Source organism: Arachis duranensis, chromosome 8 (assembly GCF_000817695.3).
Source record: "Arachis duranensis cultivar V14167 chromosome 8, aradu.V14167.gnm2.J7QH, whole genome shotgun sequence".
NCBI classification, from domain to species: domain Eukaryota; kingdom Viridiplantae; phylum Streptophyta; class Magnoliopsida; order Fabales; family Fabaceae; genus Arachis; species Arachis duranensis.
Window position 1 is genome coordinate 12,167,840 of NC_029779.3, and position 16,173 is coordinate 12,184,012.

At 32.4% G+C, this 16,173-nt stretch overlaps 2 protein-coding genes across 2 annotated transcripts in view; one reads left to right on the forward strand and one right to left on the reverse strand.

Moving 5' to 3' along the window:
* LOC107460756 (uncharacterized) overlaps positions 1 to 496 on the forward strand; it is an 8,068-nt gene extending 7,572 nt beyond the window's left edge. The window contains exon 17 of the mRNA XM_052253243.1: positions 270 to 496. Within this exon, the coding sequence (XP_052109203.1) occupies positions 270 to 284 (15 nt within the window). The 3' untranslated portion in view covers positions 285 to 496. The remainder of the gene's footprint in view (positions 1 to 269) is intronic.
* A 9,321-nt stretch (positions 497 to 9,817) lies between these two features.
* LOC107460809 (low affinity sulfate transporter 3) lies at positions 9,818 to 15,482 on the reverse strand. The gene is made up of 12 exons (XM_016079213.3): positions 14,927 to 15,482; positions 14,785 to 14,833; positions 14,437 to 14,644; positions 14,071 to 14,263; positions 13,914 to 13,979; positions 13,588 to 13,818; positions 13,331 to 13,457; positions 12,821 to 13,107; positions 10,775 to 10,968; positions 10,566 to 10,654; positions 10,408 to 10,484; positions 9,818 to 10,314 (listed from the first exon to the last, which is right to left on the reverse strand). Exons 1-12 carry the CDS (start codon positions 15,206 to 15,208, stop codon positions 10,168 to 10,170), a joined length of 1,950 nt encoding a protein of 649 aa, XP_015934699.1. The 5' UTR covers positions 15,209 to 15,482; the 3' UTR covers positions 9,818 to 10,167.
* Between the last annotated feature and the right edge of the window lie 691 nt (positions 15,483 to 16,173).

The window sequence follows — 16,173 nt, forward strand, 5'->3', positions numbered from 1 at the left end:
AAAAATATTAAAATATTATCAAAATTTATTATTTTTTATTATTATTTTAACTATCAATCTAATTTTTTTAATTTAATAATTTAATAACATATTTTAACTGATATTTTTAAATATTAATAAAATATTAATAATTAAAAATAATAAATTTTAATAATTCTCTAATATTTTTGAAGTTAAATTACAAGCTGGCTCAATATAAGCTTATGAGAAGAAACTTGGGAGATTTATTTTAGCAAGAGACTAACAATGTGCTATTATCCTTCATGCAGCGAATCATTAAATAGTAGTTAATGAGACTTGCTTTCTACACCAAAGTCTTTGAGCACATGCAATCATGAGCATTTGAATGATGATCTCAAAGATTGGAAACAATTCCAAGAACATTGATGGTACCAATGGAATTGGAACTTAGAAAAATCCTTTATGAGCAAATAATATTACTCCTGAACATTCTTTCTTTAGTTAAAGCCTTAAAGGTGAACAATATATACACTGCTTGCACCTTACAGTAGTTATGCTTGAAAAGGACACAAATTTGGTTTATATTTTTGGGAAACTATTTAAATGTTCAGCTAAATCTTAGTTAGCTTTAAAGAATCATTGATATTTTAACATAGTTTGCCATATAACACAAATTAATTTGTGTATGGCTACAAATTTGGTGAAATACAATGATACAGTGATAGATGGGTAAAAATCACTCAATGCGATTTTTTTTTATGGTAAAAAAACAGTGCACTTTAACAAGTTGCACTTTGCATTTTTTTTAAAACCTAAAAATTGAAATCGGCACAGCGATTTCTTTTTTCAAAAATTAAAAATTTTGAAAAATCAAACACCCTTTGTAATTTTCATATTTTTGAAAAATAAAATCACTCTCTTTAATTTTTTTAAATGATTCCCATATTTTTGAAAAATCACAAAAATAACAATATTTTTAAAATTCATATATTTGGAATTTATATTAAATCTTTTTTGACAGCCATATGACTTGTAAATTGTTGGAGTTGCTTGCATTCTTTATCTTATAGAGATTGCCAATATATACATACATGTTAGGGTTTGCAAGTAGGCTAAAAAATGTTGGTATGAAACAAAATGAGTGATATGTTTTAATATGGTAATTTTTGGTGTTTTTTAAAATTGTGGGAGTACACAAATCGAACCCTCCAATTTGTGTTTTAAAAGTTGAAAAAATTCAAAGTACACAAATCGGACCTTCCGATTTATGTTAAAAAAAGTTGAAAAAATTTAGAGTACATAAATCGGACCATGCGAGTTGTTTGATTTTAAAATTTTGCTTAAGAAATCGCATGGTCCGACTTGTGGTTGGGTAAATATGAACTTGGGAAGCTAGAAAACGGACCCTCCGAGTTGCTTGTTGTTTTCAATTTTTTTATTGATGAAGAACTCGCATGGTCCGATTTCTGTTCCACTGACACCACATGACTGTGAAGCACCTGTATTCCCCATGTTCGAGTCCAACACCACTTTTGTTTCCATATGCAAATTAAAAAGTATTGCAAGTACATATTTTCAAAGTAGAAATTTGCATTCAATTATTTTACTTCATTTTTTTTTGGTAAATCTCTCTGCTTTTGAGGTTCTCATGGATCTCATCAGGCCCCCCAAAAGCCAAAAATTGCGGTTCTCTTGGGTAAACTGTTATCCTTTTTTTCTCCCCTTGCTCCTTATTATTGGGTCTTATTGCTTTTTCTTGAAGCTCTAACAACATCTAAAATAAGACCCTTTTTTTAAATAAAAACATAAAAAACACATCTTTTTCTTTTGGGCGGTTTAGTCTCGTTTCATTACAAAAAAAAAAAAAAACTTATATGCTCTTAAGAAATTTTACATTAGATACTTTCATACTTTTGTTTTCAACTAAATTTTATTATCTTTGAGGTCCTTAAATTTTATTTCATAAGACAAATAGGTCTCTTTGTTAATCAAAGCCATTAAGAAAGACCTAATGTGATTGTTAAGTGAGTGACTTAATTATGGCAATATCACGTGTCAATAGCAGACAAATAGGTCTCCATCAAAAAATACAAAACGATATCGTTTTTCAGTTACTCAAAACACTATATTTTAGTGGGATAAATAAATTTTCAATAAATACCTCCCAAATAGAACCTATTTATCTAATGATACAAATAATTAAGAATCTATTTAACTGATAATTATGATTATTGGGGACCAATTTGTATTATAGTATATATAACGAGGGATTAATTTATCTAAATGTAATCTTTGGCTAATTGACATAAATATATATTGATGATGCACCTAATGCATAAAGGGGCACAGATATTATGTAGGACTGGTAATGAGTAGAGTAGGATTTAGATTTTATTTTAATTCTACTCGCGTTCTTAAATTCTGTCTAAAACTCAACTTTATCTTATTTGCAGGAGCTGAAAATCTCTCTCAATTCTAATTCTACCCACACCCTAAAATTTCATACCTAACCCTACTCAAGTTTATCCGCAATAGATTAATTTTTTTAATCAAATAGTTATTTAATCATTGCATATTTCATAAACATACTAATAAAATAGAATATACTAAAATTAAGTCCATATTAAAATTAAAAGTAACAAATTTATAATGGAATACATGTTAAAATTACAAAAAGAGATGATATGAGTTTGATCTCCATAAACTTTATATACATGTATAATAATTTTTAACTACATACTATAATATATTAATAGTGTGGGTAGGTCAAATAAGCTTAGGCCTAAACTCACATCTAATTTTACTTGCAGTTCAATTCGTTTCATTCTCAATCCAATCCACTGTAGATGGAATTGTCAACCCTATCCAAAAAAATAGAGTTAAATTGGATACTTGAAGATAAAGTTAATATTATCATCTCAAACATAGTAAAACTAAATATTATTATTATTTATTTTCTAAAATATCTTTACGTTTAAAGGATAAATATTGACATTTTTTTTGTCAAACGAATTGAACAGCTCCTAATCTTAAGTATTATACTTATGCATTACACACCCACATCGATGCATTATTCACCTACACACTGTATGGATACACATTGTGAATTTTTAAACAATATCTAACTTTGATTGAAAGTTGAAATCAAATACAACTTGCAAGAGGCATATAGATATACTATCTGTACTAGGGCTCCCATATCAAAGTAACCAATTGTGAGACCCATAGTTAACATGACACTGTTGTTCCACGCACGATCCTAGTCCACCATGGGGTCTTTTGCAGAAACATTAGCAACTGCAAGTAATGGTACTACTTCAAGCAAGGTTCTTTCAATTCATACGGTTAGCTCCACCATATCTAAAATATGTGCTCGTATGCATAAGGTGCATCAGCAATAGGTATCTATATTATTTTACTAAAGATTATATCTAGACAAATCAATTTCTTATTATATATAATTTAATACAAATTAGTTTCAAAAATAACAATTATCAATTAAATAGGTCCCTAATTATATGCATTGTTAGACAAGTAAGTCCATTTTGAGATTTATTTATTGGGATTTATTTGTCCACTAAAACGTAACATTTTGAGTAATTACAAAATGATGTCATTTTGCGTGTTTTCGTGGAATTTGTTTATCTGCTACTAACACGTGACATCGTCACAACTAACGTTACTCATTTAATAATCACGTAAAATTTCTGTCTGACTAATAGAGGAATTTATTTATCTTACGAAAATAAAATTTAAGGAGGTCTAAATGTAATAAAATTTAGTTAAAGACAAAAATGTTAAATGTAAATTTTTTTAAAAAGTTATTTAAATGTATCTTCTTGATTTTTATTTTTTGAATTAGACAACAAAAAAAGGCGAATTCTAAAATTGATTGCCTGTGATATGATTCTTCATTGAAGGTCATGACCACATCAATTCATCATTTTTTTCAAAAAAATCGTCAGAGGTGGTGGGAGAACACTCATGAGATATTTATTGTAAGATCTAGATTATCAAATTCAAGGACAGATCTTTTCCTTAGGAATGGGAGGTTATAACCCACCAAATATTTTATAAAAATATATATGTGAAACATTTTGATAGATTATGTATATTTATTTGGCGAAAATTCCTCACTGTTAAATTAGTATTGTGAGATTAACACCTACCTTCTTCATTCATTTTGAACACTTTTTATTTTGAATTCAGCATATTGGTTGCTTTGCAAGTTTCAAGTTGAAGAAGTATTTTCTTGATTTTTTTATATCAAGATACGTAAGCCAATAAGCTAAGTATTGGTGTTATACTACTGTTATTATATTCAAAGTTTCAACTTTTTTAATTTCAAACTAGGTTTCACGCAATTATAATTTCTTATATCATCTTTGAGAAATTTTGAAATTTTTTATTTATTTAATTTAATATTATTTTATATATTTTTAGTTCTTTAATTGATTTTTTTACCAAAAAAAAAGACATTTAAATATTCAATATGTATATATTAAAATTGTTAATATTTATTATTCTAACTATAAATTCTTTACATATTTTATATTTTATATATTTTTATTTTTTCATAACTACAATAATAAAAAATTAAAGAATTATGGTTTTTTTAAAGAAAAAGACTAATGTTCAAGAAAAAAAACTACGTTTTTTACTGTGTCAACATTTAGTAATAGTTTTACTACTATAATAAATAATAAAAAAATAAAATATAAATTTAAAAGATTAAAAAGTCATCTTTAATGAGTTTGACACTAATTTTTTAGAATTAGATTTTGAGAATAATTTTAAATTTGACAATATCATCTAAATTAGACACATGAGATTAAACAATCATATGCTAAATGAGATTTATATAAAAATATTTAAATAATTATTCTTTATCAAGTACAAATCATTCAAAATAATTTTAATATAATTGCTTTAATATTTTTTCTTCATAGTTAGAATGTTCATCTTCTAAAAATAATATATTATTTTTTATTTTTTATTATGTATATTAGTCCTTTAAAAATTCTCCTCAAATTTCACGGTTGATCAAATCCTTATTATTTAATTTGATATGGGCCGGTGGAAGCTGGTTATTATTTTTAGAGGAGGTATGAGAATATCACATCTCATGTTTGCCGATGATTTACTTCTCTTCTGTAAAGTAGAGACGCGTCAAATTCAAAATGTGATGGCAGAATTGGAGAGTTTTTGTAGAACTTTTGGGATGAAGATTAATTTGAAAAAATCTAAAGCATTATATTCTCGTAATATTTCCACAATAAAAAAAGAACTCTTTACTGGGGTGTCATCCATCAGATTTGTCCAAAACTTAGAAAAATATCTTGGGATTACTCTTAGTCATGCTAAGGTGACTAGAGCATTTTTTAATGAGGTTTTGGATAACATCCGGAGAAGGTTAGCCAGTTGAAAAGGGTGTTTACTCAAAAGGGCGGGTAGGCTCTCTTTGATCAATTCGGTTGCAGCTGCTATTTCTACTTACCGCATGCAAGTCTCTCTATTTCTCAAAGGAATAACAAACTCTAGAGCATGCATGATGAGGACTTTTCTCTGGAAAGGCCATGTCAATGGTCGCGGGCTAAATCTTGTTAGCTGGAAGGTATTGGTCACCCCAAAGAAGTTTGGTGGTCTGGAAATTAGAGATCTGTTTTGTGCTAATGTTGCTCTTTTTGATAAGCTAATTTGGCAATTATTTTATCACCCTCACAAGCTTTGGGTTCAACTGCTGGCAGATAAATACCGTTATTCTTTGGGTGATGAGTTCAGCCACTCGGCGTTTAAAGAATCTTATGTTTGGAGAAGTTTGTGTAAAACTTGGGATATTCTGAAGGATGGTTTTAAATAGTACATTGGTAATTTGGATCAGAATTGGTATTCTAAATGGAGAAAAGAGGGACAACTTTGTAATGAAATGGATTATGTTCACATTTCTGATTCGGATTTTCGGATTTTAGATCTTTGGTTGGCTGGAAAGTGGCAGCTTGAGAAAGTCTATTCTCCTTTTCACCAGGTTTTGCATGACAACATTCTCTCTTATAAGTCGGATGAGCAAGCGGATTCAATGGTGGGCTAGACTTGGTTTGGGGTGGTGTCTAAGATTTATGATGCTCGCAATGACTACCTTTGGCTCTGCAAGAAGGTGTTTGGAGGGGAGGAGAGAAGGAATTGGTTTTGACTTTGGCGTTAGTTTGTTCCGAAAAAAATTAAATTCTTAGCCTGGCTTTGTCTTCGAAAAGCACTGCCCACTGCTGTTTTTCATTTCAGGATAGGTCTGCCTCCTTCAGATAGTTGCCCCCAGTTGCTTGATTTGCCAGGAAACAATTTTTTATTGTATTCGAAATTGTCCAAAAGCCAAGCTTGTTTGGCAGTCTATGGAGATTTCCTGTCACCCTTTGGATTTGAAGAGTTGGTTCTTGTTCCACAGAAAAGAGTATCTGACGCTGGGATGTCGCTTGGGCCACCAATCTTGGCGAGGTTAACAACCAAACTGACACCGGGACGTCACTTGGGCCACTAATCTTGGTGAGGTTAACAACCACACTGTGGTGAAAGTAGCCAAGAACCCACCTTGGTTGGCTAAGCCAAGGATACACCTCTTACTCTTAAAAGAGCCTAGAGAAAAATAAGCACACAGCTTATTTCAATATATAACTCAATCAATTCAACTCATAAACAAAAGGGATACATATTTATACTAGTAGGGGAGGGGGAACCTTCATGACTCGAGCGATGTGGGACTAACTCATAACACAATATAATAATATATGCTAAACTAGACTACTTTAATTAATATTTCTAAGAACCTAATAGATGCTCCTGCATCATTCTCCCTGGGTTGGAAAGAGCTTCAACATTATCCTCCCTGGGTTGAAAAAGGCTCATCTTGTATTGGTGAAAGATTTCATTGGCGAGTGCATTTGAAAGATGTGAAAAGGCATAACTCAACTTGATTCTTTTGACCATCTACATGTTGTAACAGAGTTAATACGATCTTCTTGCCATCTTTGATAAAGGAGTATGTATTTTTGAAACCATCATGAATAGCTCGACGATCATATTGCCAAAGACGTCCTAACAGTAAATGACACGCGTCCATCGGGATGACGTCACACCATACTTATCCTTGTATTTGCTTCCCATAGAAAATTGGACACAACATCGTCTTGTTACTTTAACTTCATTCTCCTTTTTTAACCAATGCAACTTGTAAGGATGAGGATGTAACTCAGTTGGAAGCTTCAGTTTGTCTACCATATAATTTGAAACAACATTTTCACAACTTCCGCTGTCTATGATAACCTTGCAAACCTTCTCTTCAACAGTGCATCTTGTGTGAAAGATGTTGTGGTGTCGCCAACTCTCGTCTTCTATTACCCTTGCAGTATTCAAGTTTTGACAAACTACTAAAGCTTCTCCACAATCGGGTGGAACCTCTTCAATAGCATAGTCAACCTCACCTTCCTCCTCTTGCTCCTAAATTGGTTCTGCATTAACCTCTTCCTCGACAAGAGTGATAACTCTTCGGTTTGGACGATCAGCAGCAATATGCCCAAAACCTTGACATTTGAAGCATTTCCTACCTGATGATGCACGCTCCTTGTTGCCTTTAAAAATTCTGTCTTCACTTCTTGTTGAACATCAAGGATGACTTTTTTGTCCTTCGGCGACTGAGTGTTATTCCTTTGTGTCTTTTGCTTTTCAATCTTTAATGACAATCTAATGACATCATCCAAGGTCCCATATGGTTGCAGCTGAACGACATCAGAAATTTTTGTGTTCAGTCCTCCAAGATAATGAGCGATTGTTTGTTCTTCAGGCTCTTGAATGTCACACTTCATAAGCATCTCTTCAAAGTCCATTGTATATTCTTCCACAGATAACGACTTTTGCCTCAAATTATGAAATTTGATGAAGGTGTCTTGCCTGTAATGTTCAGGAAAGAACTTGCGCTTGTGCTCACGACGCATTTTATCCCATGTCTTGATCTTTTTTCTTCCTTCTCTTTCTCACTGACGCTTGAGATTCTCCCACCAAACTGACGCATGCTTCTTCAACTTGATTACTACAAGCTTCACACGCTTGTCGTCTGGAATGTCTTTTAACTCGAACACTCTTTTCATTGTGCAAAGTCAGTCGATAAAATCATCTGGTTGGAGTCTCCCTTCAAACTCAGGAATATCAATTTTGATTCCTAAGTCCTTAGCTTTGTGAGTCGTGTTGTGTCGTGCTCTTCGTGTAGACAAATCTTCAGACGAAGAAGAATAATGAAATGGATTTGCATTATCTTCTTCACTAGAAGAACTGTCATCACTCTGCCTGCCATGATTATTTTGAGCAGCTTCATGTTTTGCAAGTTGCTCTTGCAACTCCTTAACTTGACGGCGTAACTCCTCCATTTCAATCTCTTGAGTAGTTCTGCGCTTTGGAGCCATCTTTTACTATGTAATGAGACTGATGCTTTGATGTTGTGATGATGATGATGATGAGGATGCACAATGATGATAATGAACGAAGATAATCACCAACAAAAATGGCACCCAAAGAAGAGAAAAGAATGATATTACCCGGAACTTCGCAGCAGACAATCCGTACTGATGACGACTCGTACCAATGGCGAGCGAACCGCACTAAAGACCATACCCACGAACCAAATAAAATTTTACTAAGGCAAAGTGAAGGCCACGAGGACCGACCTTGCTCTGATACCAAACTGACGTCGGGACGTCGCTTGGGCCACCAATCTTGGCGAGGTTAACAACCCCACTATGGTGAAAGTAGCCAAGAACCCACCTTGGTTGGCTAAGCCAAGGATGCACCTCTTACTCTTAAAAGAGCCTAGAGGAAAATAAGCACACAACTTATTTCAATATATAACTCAATCAATTCAACTCATAAACAAAAGGGGGTACATATGCATATTTATACTAGTAGGGGAGGGGGAACCTTCATGACTCGGGCAATGTGGGACTAACTCATAACACAATATAATAATATATGCTAAACTAGACTACTTTAATTAATATTTCTAATAACCTAATAGATGCTCCTGCATCAGTATCTTTTTAGATTTTTTTCTGATCTTTGGTGGATTTGGAGAGGTAGGAATAATGAGATTTTTAATCATCAAGAGCCTTTGGACACCAAAGACTCGTATGCCGTTAGCCTTGGAGAAAGAGTTTCGGAATGTTTTTGAATTGTAACGAGTTTCTATTCCTTATATGATTAGTTGCTCTTGTGTTCTCCCTTCATTGGGTACTTTTAAAATCTATTGTGATGCTAGTTATCCTGGTTCTGGTGGTTGGATTGGTTTTACCTGTGTTAGCAGGAACTGGAAGGAAAACTGGCAAGGTGGCTACTTGGGAACGATTGAGAGCTGCAATATTCTTCAAGGAGAGTTGTTTGCTAATTGGAGAGGATTTCTGTTAGCATAGGACTTGGGGTAAAGAGATGTGATTTGTGAAACAGAATGTTTGAAGGCTTACAATTTTGTTACAAATTCTCATGACACTGCTGGTTGTGTAGATCTTTTGGTACTTAAAGTCATCGATATCATGACTTGAAAATGGCGTGTTGGTTTTTGCTTGATCCTGAGAGATGCAAACACCGTAGCGGACACCATGGCAAAAACGGCAATAAAATCGCACTCGCCGCATATCAAGTTTTTAGTGCCTTGGAAGGAGTTTGAGTTGAGTATTCAACTAAACCGTCCTACGTCTTTTTAGTCCTTTAGGACTTTATTTTTTTTTTCTTTTCTGTTTGGTTTTTTTTCTTTTTCGGTCACCAAAATAAAAAAAAAATCCTTATTATTTGATTATCCATCTGAGTCAACCGATGACATGACTTTAATTAATTTTTTACGCAATTCATTTGATCAACAAATAAGAAAACAATTTTGGTAAAATTAGGTTCCTATATGTCCCTCGAATAAATTACAATCTTGACATTCAATGTGAGATTGAATGATCAAAATTGACTCTTTTCCTATCTCTAATTATATAACATTATGATGCTCGAATTTAACTTGACATATGAGATAGACTCAATCTCATCACTCCAAACCGTACACAATCTTAAATGTCACTTACATTTTATGCTAGACTAGAAGATACTTTGATATAATACGCTATGTACTAAGATACTTCAATATAATTATGCATGCATTATTATGTTACAAGAGACACCAAATCATCATCAAGCAGTGTTGACAAATCTAGAAGAGAGACAAGCATCTACGGCTTCAGCAACAGTAAGAAAAATCCTTTCTTTTCCAATTTTATCAACAAAGTTTGCCACTTTAAGCTTGTGAATCACTACCCACCTTGGATTTACCATAGCCAACTGCAAAAAACACAGAACAACAGCACAAACTTTAGAACCAAATAGAAACATTCATGAGGCCTCAAGAAATAGAAAAGTTCATGTCATTGTTACTTCTACACCACGTGAAAGCAATCTCTTATGCAGTTCCTCCAGTGCTAAGATTCCGGAAGTATCAACATTTGTGAGGTCTATCAAAGAGAATTGCGTAGGGTCAATCATCATAACAGTTTAGCGTTTAGGATTTAGAGTTTATTAGTTTTAAGACTCACCGGTCATGTCAATGATTATAGCTTGCAACCTTCCTTTAGCAGCTTCTTCAATGTTATCTTGTTCTTCATCCTCTACCCACTTCAGGATTCTGCCAACCAGTAGTGAACAATTTTAATCCCAAATAAATAAACATCATTTATTAATTATTAAGCTTGTATATAGTCTATGTAACAAGTCATTATTTTGTGAACTTTATTAAATTTCATGCCTTTCTCTGACAAAACCGGCATTCGCAAAGCAGAGTGAGCCTGAGCTTATGCGAATGACCAGTATCCCAGGAGTGGTTATGGCCATGGGATACTGGATAACATCGCAATAAGCTTCTGTGGTTGGAATTCTCCCTAGAATTTCAACACCTGGTCTAATTGATTGTAATAGTATCTTTGCAAATGAGATTGAAACCTGCACAAATCAAGTTAATTAGACATTAATTGGTTAACTAATCAAAGTGATTAGAAACCTATTAGCTAGTCACAGATGCAGAGGCTACCGTCTATAGTAAGTTGTTCAGGGAATATTAAAATGATAAGAATAGCATAACTCTTAATTGGTCCACACATTTTTGTTCTAATTCTAATTGGATTTTTGTGTTTTGTCTTAAAAGGAAAATTTGATTCTATTCTAAGAAGAATTTTAGTGGCCATACTATTCACTGAAAGTAACCATCATTGAAGACTATCGATTGGATATAAATTAAAGAAAAAAGGTTTGGGATTTGAAAATTGTCAAGACGAGAATCTTCATCTTCAATCCACATTTTTTTTTCATTTATTTATTTATCTATCTATTTTATGGGTCAGGACACCATCAACCCCACACTACCATACATATCAATAGTGGCTAGCTAGAATAGCAAGTGTTCTAGAAATGTTAGTATTTTATTGAAACACTTGAAATATTTGAAAATTTTCCTAGAGTATGAGTTAATGTATTGTGCATAAAATTGCTTAATTATAAAATATTGATAGTTTGGGGGTGGTCAGCGATGGATCATAAAGTCAACCATGAAAAAGCTATGATTGGCTCAGATTTGTTGATCAGAGTCTACTTGCAAATTCCGACAAATAATTTTCAGCCATTCATGAGACAACACAATTATTTAGGTCAGATCATGATAGAGATGGAACCCACCAAGCTTTTCCCTAGGCCAATTCCAGTTTCGTGTAAGACATAATTTCTGTTCTACCAAGCACAAATAATATAATTGAAAGGTGTTTGTTATGTTGCCTAAAAATATTGCCTAATTGTTAAAATAGATTAAATAATTAATTTTAAATTTAAAAGTATAAAAATTAAAAATTTTAAATATTTTAAAATTATTATAAAAAAAATTAGGTAAAGATTAGATATCAAATAAAAGATACTATAGAATTGGGCTAATTAAAAACCTAAGTCGCTATATGCAAGCCGAAAGGGCCCATTTTGTGAATTATTCCTAGCTCACAAGTCATAAGACATGTGATTCTTTTTCACAAATGTTAGTAATCCGCTTAATTTTAATCCGTTTTTTAATATGTAATGATTCATTGATCCCTTTTAATATGTATTTTTATAATTATATTATGTGTATATAAAAAATAAATTATTAATATTATTATTATAAAATACATATTAAAATATAAAATATACATTAAAAATATTGTTATTTAAATGTGTTTATTATAACTTTTAAAAAAATGTTTTTTCTTCTATTATTTGGTTATTTTTTATTTTGTATTAGGGAATGCTTTTACTGTATTTAACTGTATGTGGTAATTTAATCAGGAGTTCAACATGATTCTAAAATTAATCGTTTGAATTAATAAAATACATGACTACTTTTTAAGAAACAAAACAAAAAAGTGATCACTGTCCTTAGCTTTTTATATAGCATACTAATCAAAGAAACTTATTTTCTACAGGATTAAGAGAAAAAAATGACTTTATTGAAACGAACCAAAAAGTCAACCAAACATAATCTTAGTAATAGTATGAGTAAATAAATATTGTTATTTATAAACCAAAAGTAATTATCTATTTAATTAGGTAAAAACTTAAATGTAGTCAATTTCATGTAAAGTTAATAGTTCAGAACATTAGATAAAAATTTAGTCAAATCAGTTAAATCATTTAATGACTCTCACTTATCAACTTCACGTGAAGTCGATTGCACTTGAGTTTTCACCATTTAATTATGTGGGGTGTTAAATCAAAAGGTCAAAAACGGTTGAAAATTAAAGAAACAAAATAGGGTGGAGGTAGATATGTAACTCACAGCAATAAGAAGACCAATCTCAACGGATACAAACAAGACTCCGAAGAAAGCACCAAGACATGCAAGAAAGTCGAATTTATCAACCTTCCATATGTGATAAGCTTCACCAATGTCTATCAACCCAGGCAATGCTGAGAGGATTATAGAAGCAAGTATTGCCATTGGAGTGTAGTACAATAGTCTTGTAAAAAATTCCAAGCATAGAAGCACCGTTACCGCCATCACTATGTTTGATACTGCTGTTTGGCACCCTGCACTGAAATTCACCGCTGTCCTTGAAAACGAACCTGTATCATCCAACTCAAAAACTTAAAATATCAAATTAATGGGTCTTTCTCATTTTATAAACTCTTCGTTCTTTTTTATTTTCTTTGATGTGAGACTAACTTCATGCACTCTTCACACTTGCAACATTATCATTAATTTGACATTGTTGACTTCATATGAGAACAACTGCACACAAGAATTGTGACCTTATTTCCTAACATGATTTGAGATGTATCCACTCACCAGTTGACACGTAGCATGAAGTTAATGATCCTGCAATGTTCATGCAGCCCATTGCCAACATTTCTTTGTTCCCATCAAGATGGTATCCTTTGATGTTAGCAAAAGATCTACCAACAGCTATTGCTTCCTGAATCATAGATAAGAATGAATAATTAATTAATTAAATAAATCATCTTAGTTATTTCGGTATATTCATAAATCAGCATAAAACGATGGGAGTAAAAAGAAATGAAATTAAAGGGAGTGAATTAACACACGGTGAGAGCGATGATGGCAGAAATCAATCCAATTTTAGCAGCTTGTCCAACATGTGGGCCTTTTAATTGTAACTTGTGAACTGAACTTGGATTAAGCCCTCCTTGAACATGCTTTATTATATTAACCCCATGCTTATCAGCTTTGGACAAGAAAACAATCAAAGTTGAGAGAATAACTGATAGAAGAGGAGCAATAGCTGGCAGCCAGAAAAGTTTCTTGTTTCTTCTGCCCTGAAAATATCAGATGAGTTTGACATCATCAAAATTTCAAATTAATTGATAAAAAAAAAGAGGTACTAATAAATAATAATTTCATTATTACTTACAATAAACCGTGCAGTCAAAAGGAAAATCAGGAATGAACACCCGATGACAAAGTTAAGAGGGGACCACTGTCAACCAAAATAAAACAAGTTATAATAGTTTGTCAAATTGTGTATGTTACTTTATTTGAAATTCATACATGTAACTACCTATACTCACTTTTTCTGAGGATGTAATTTGTTGATGGAGTGAAGCATAAACAGATTTCAAGACTGCTACTGCATCGGTTTTGGTAGTGAAGTGAGTTAGCCCCAACAACCCCTTGAGCTGCTGAAGACCAATAACAATGGCTGCACCTGCCATGAATCCCACAAGTGCAGCATGTGAAAGAAAATCCACTAGAAATCCCAACCTGCAATCCAAGATTTTAAACAATAAGCATCTCTTATTAGTACTATACAAGATTCACAATTTTACAACAGTAGTATTATGAGTGGACTCAAATCTACATATTATATAACATAATAAACACGCAAAATTTATAGCTCAATAGTTAAAGAATCTATAAGGAATATAACTTAGCACCTTAGAACTCCGAACGCAGTTTGAAAGATTCCGGCAAACAAAGTGACTGTAAAGACAAGGTTTCTGTAGTCATTTGGGTGAGCATCAGGATCTACCACTTTTGGAACCAGAGAAGATAGCAGCATTGACACAACCGCCACAGGTCCAATAGCAATTTCTCTTGAACTCCCCATTAGTGCGTAGATAACAGGAGGAATGACACTAGTGTCTGTATTAATATATGTAACAAATTCAGCATGTGCCCAAAGAAGTGGTCTTACATCAAAATATATATGGTTTTAAAATGCGGCTGCAAAATGTTTTGCTGTGGCAATTTAAAACCATGATTAGAAAACATTAGATACTCACACAGGCCATATTGAGGATCAAGTTTGGCCAAATTTGCATATCCTATGCTCTGCATCATCAGATTTGAAATGAATAGGGCTAATAAAAATGTAACACATTTTTTTCACATTGCTCGTAGTATAAAATGTTACACACTACTTACCTGGGGTATGCTGAGGCTGGCAAGAGTTAAACCAGATAGCAAATCATCCTTGAACTTGGTAGCTGAGTAAGTTCTGAACCAGCTAAGGATTGGGAACAAACTCGCCAAGAAGGAAACGGCGCGTCGGCTGCGAGTTTCCTTCTTGGATGAGGATGAAGAGAAAAAGAAGTTGTTACTGTTCTTCAGAGGACCAAAAAGCTTCTTGGTTAGAGGTGGTGGGTTGGGAGAATTGAGCACCCATTGAGACCTCTCAGAAGATTGCTCTGTGGCCTCTGAACCCATGTTTTTGTTTTTGTTTGAAGTGTTTGGACGAACTCTGCTACAAAAACTATGTGTACTTATATGTACATTATTATTGTTTGCTATGTGGATTGAATAACACAAGAGCCAGCCCCAGCATCATAGAACAAAGACAAGCTTAGTTGAAAATGATGTATGTGTCAATTTGCTTGAAATGGTTGATACTACACAGACTACAGAGCTTAGGTGGCTATATTGGAAGAAAATTGAGAATTCGGAGAAGGATGGTAATGGTATCAGAAAGTTGAGAAATGATTGAAGAATATAGTATATATATCATTATTAGATTAGATCCCCTTTTATATGCTATCAATTATTTATGTAATCTACATTGGGTGAATCATTATTTAATTAATTCAACATTTACAAGTATGGTAATATATATAAGTGATTATTATTGGGTACCATTAATTGCATTGCCTATAAAGCTATGCATATTCGTGTGGATTCAATTCTTACGGAGAAAACAAGGACTAACTTCCTAACTTTGCTGCACGGGTTCGGTAGTTTATTTTGGGTTTATGAATTAGGATATCGTACCCATTGTTACTATGTATCCGATACATATTTGTTTATTTATAAGATAAAAAAGTATAGAGAACTAATTATAGTATAAACTAACTAAGTTAATTTTCTTTTTTCTTTAATTTGAAAAATTGAGATAGTGGAGAGTTATTTTTTATTTTGTTTTATAATAGACTTATTTTTCAACTAGTTAATTGAAGTTGACTTTACTCCTAATTAATTTCGAACGGAATGGTTATAAGATATATTTATTGGAAAAAATTATTATTCTAAGAAAAAGTACCTCTGGGGAATGCTTAAATTAACTCAAAAGTTATGTTATTTTGGATTTTATAATTTTTTTTACGACAAAACTAATTGGATATTTGTCTTAAAATATCGTTTTGATTATTTAAACTATTTAAATATTTATTTTTAATTAA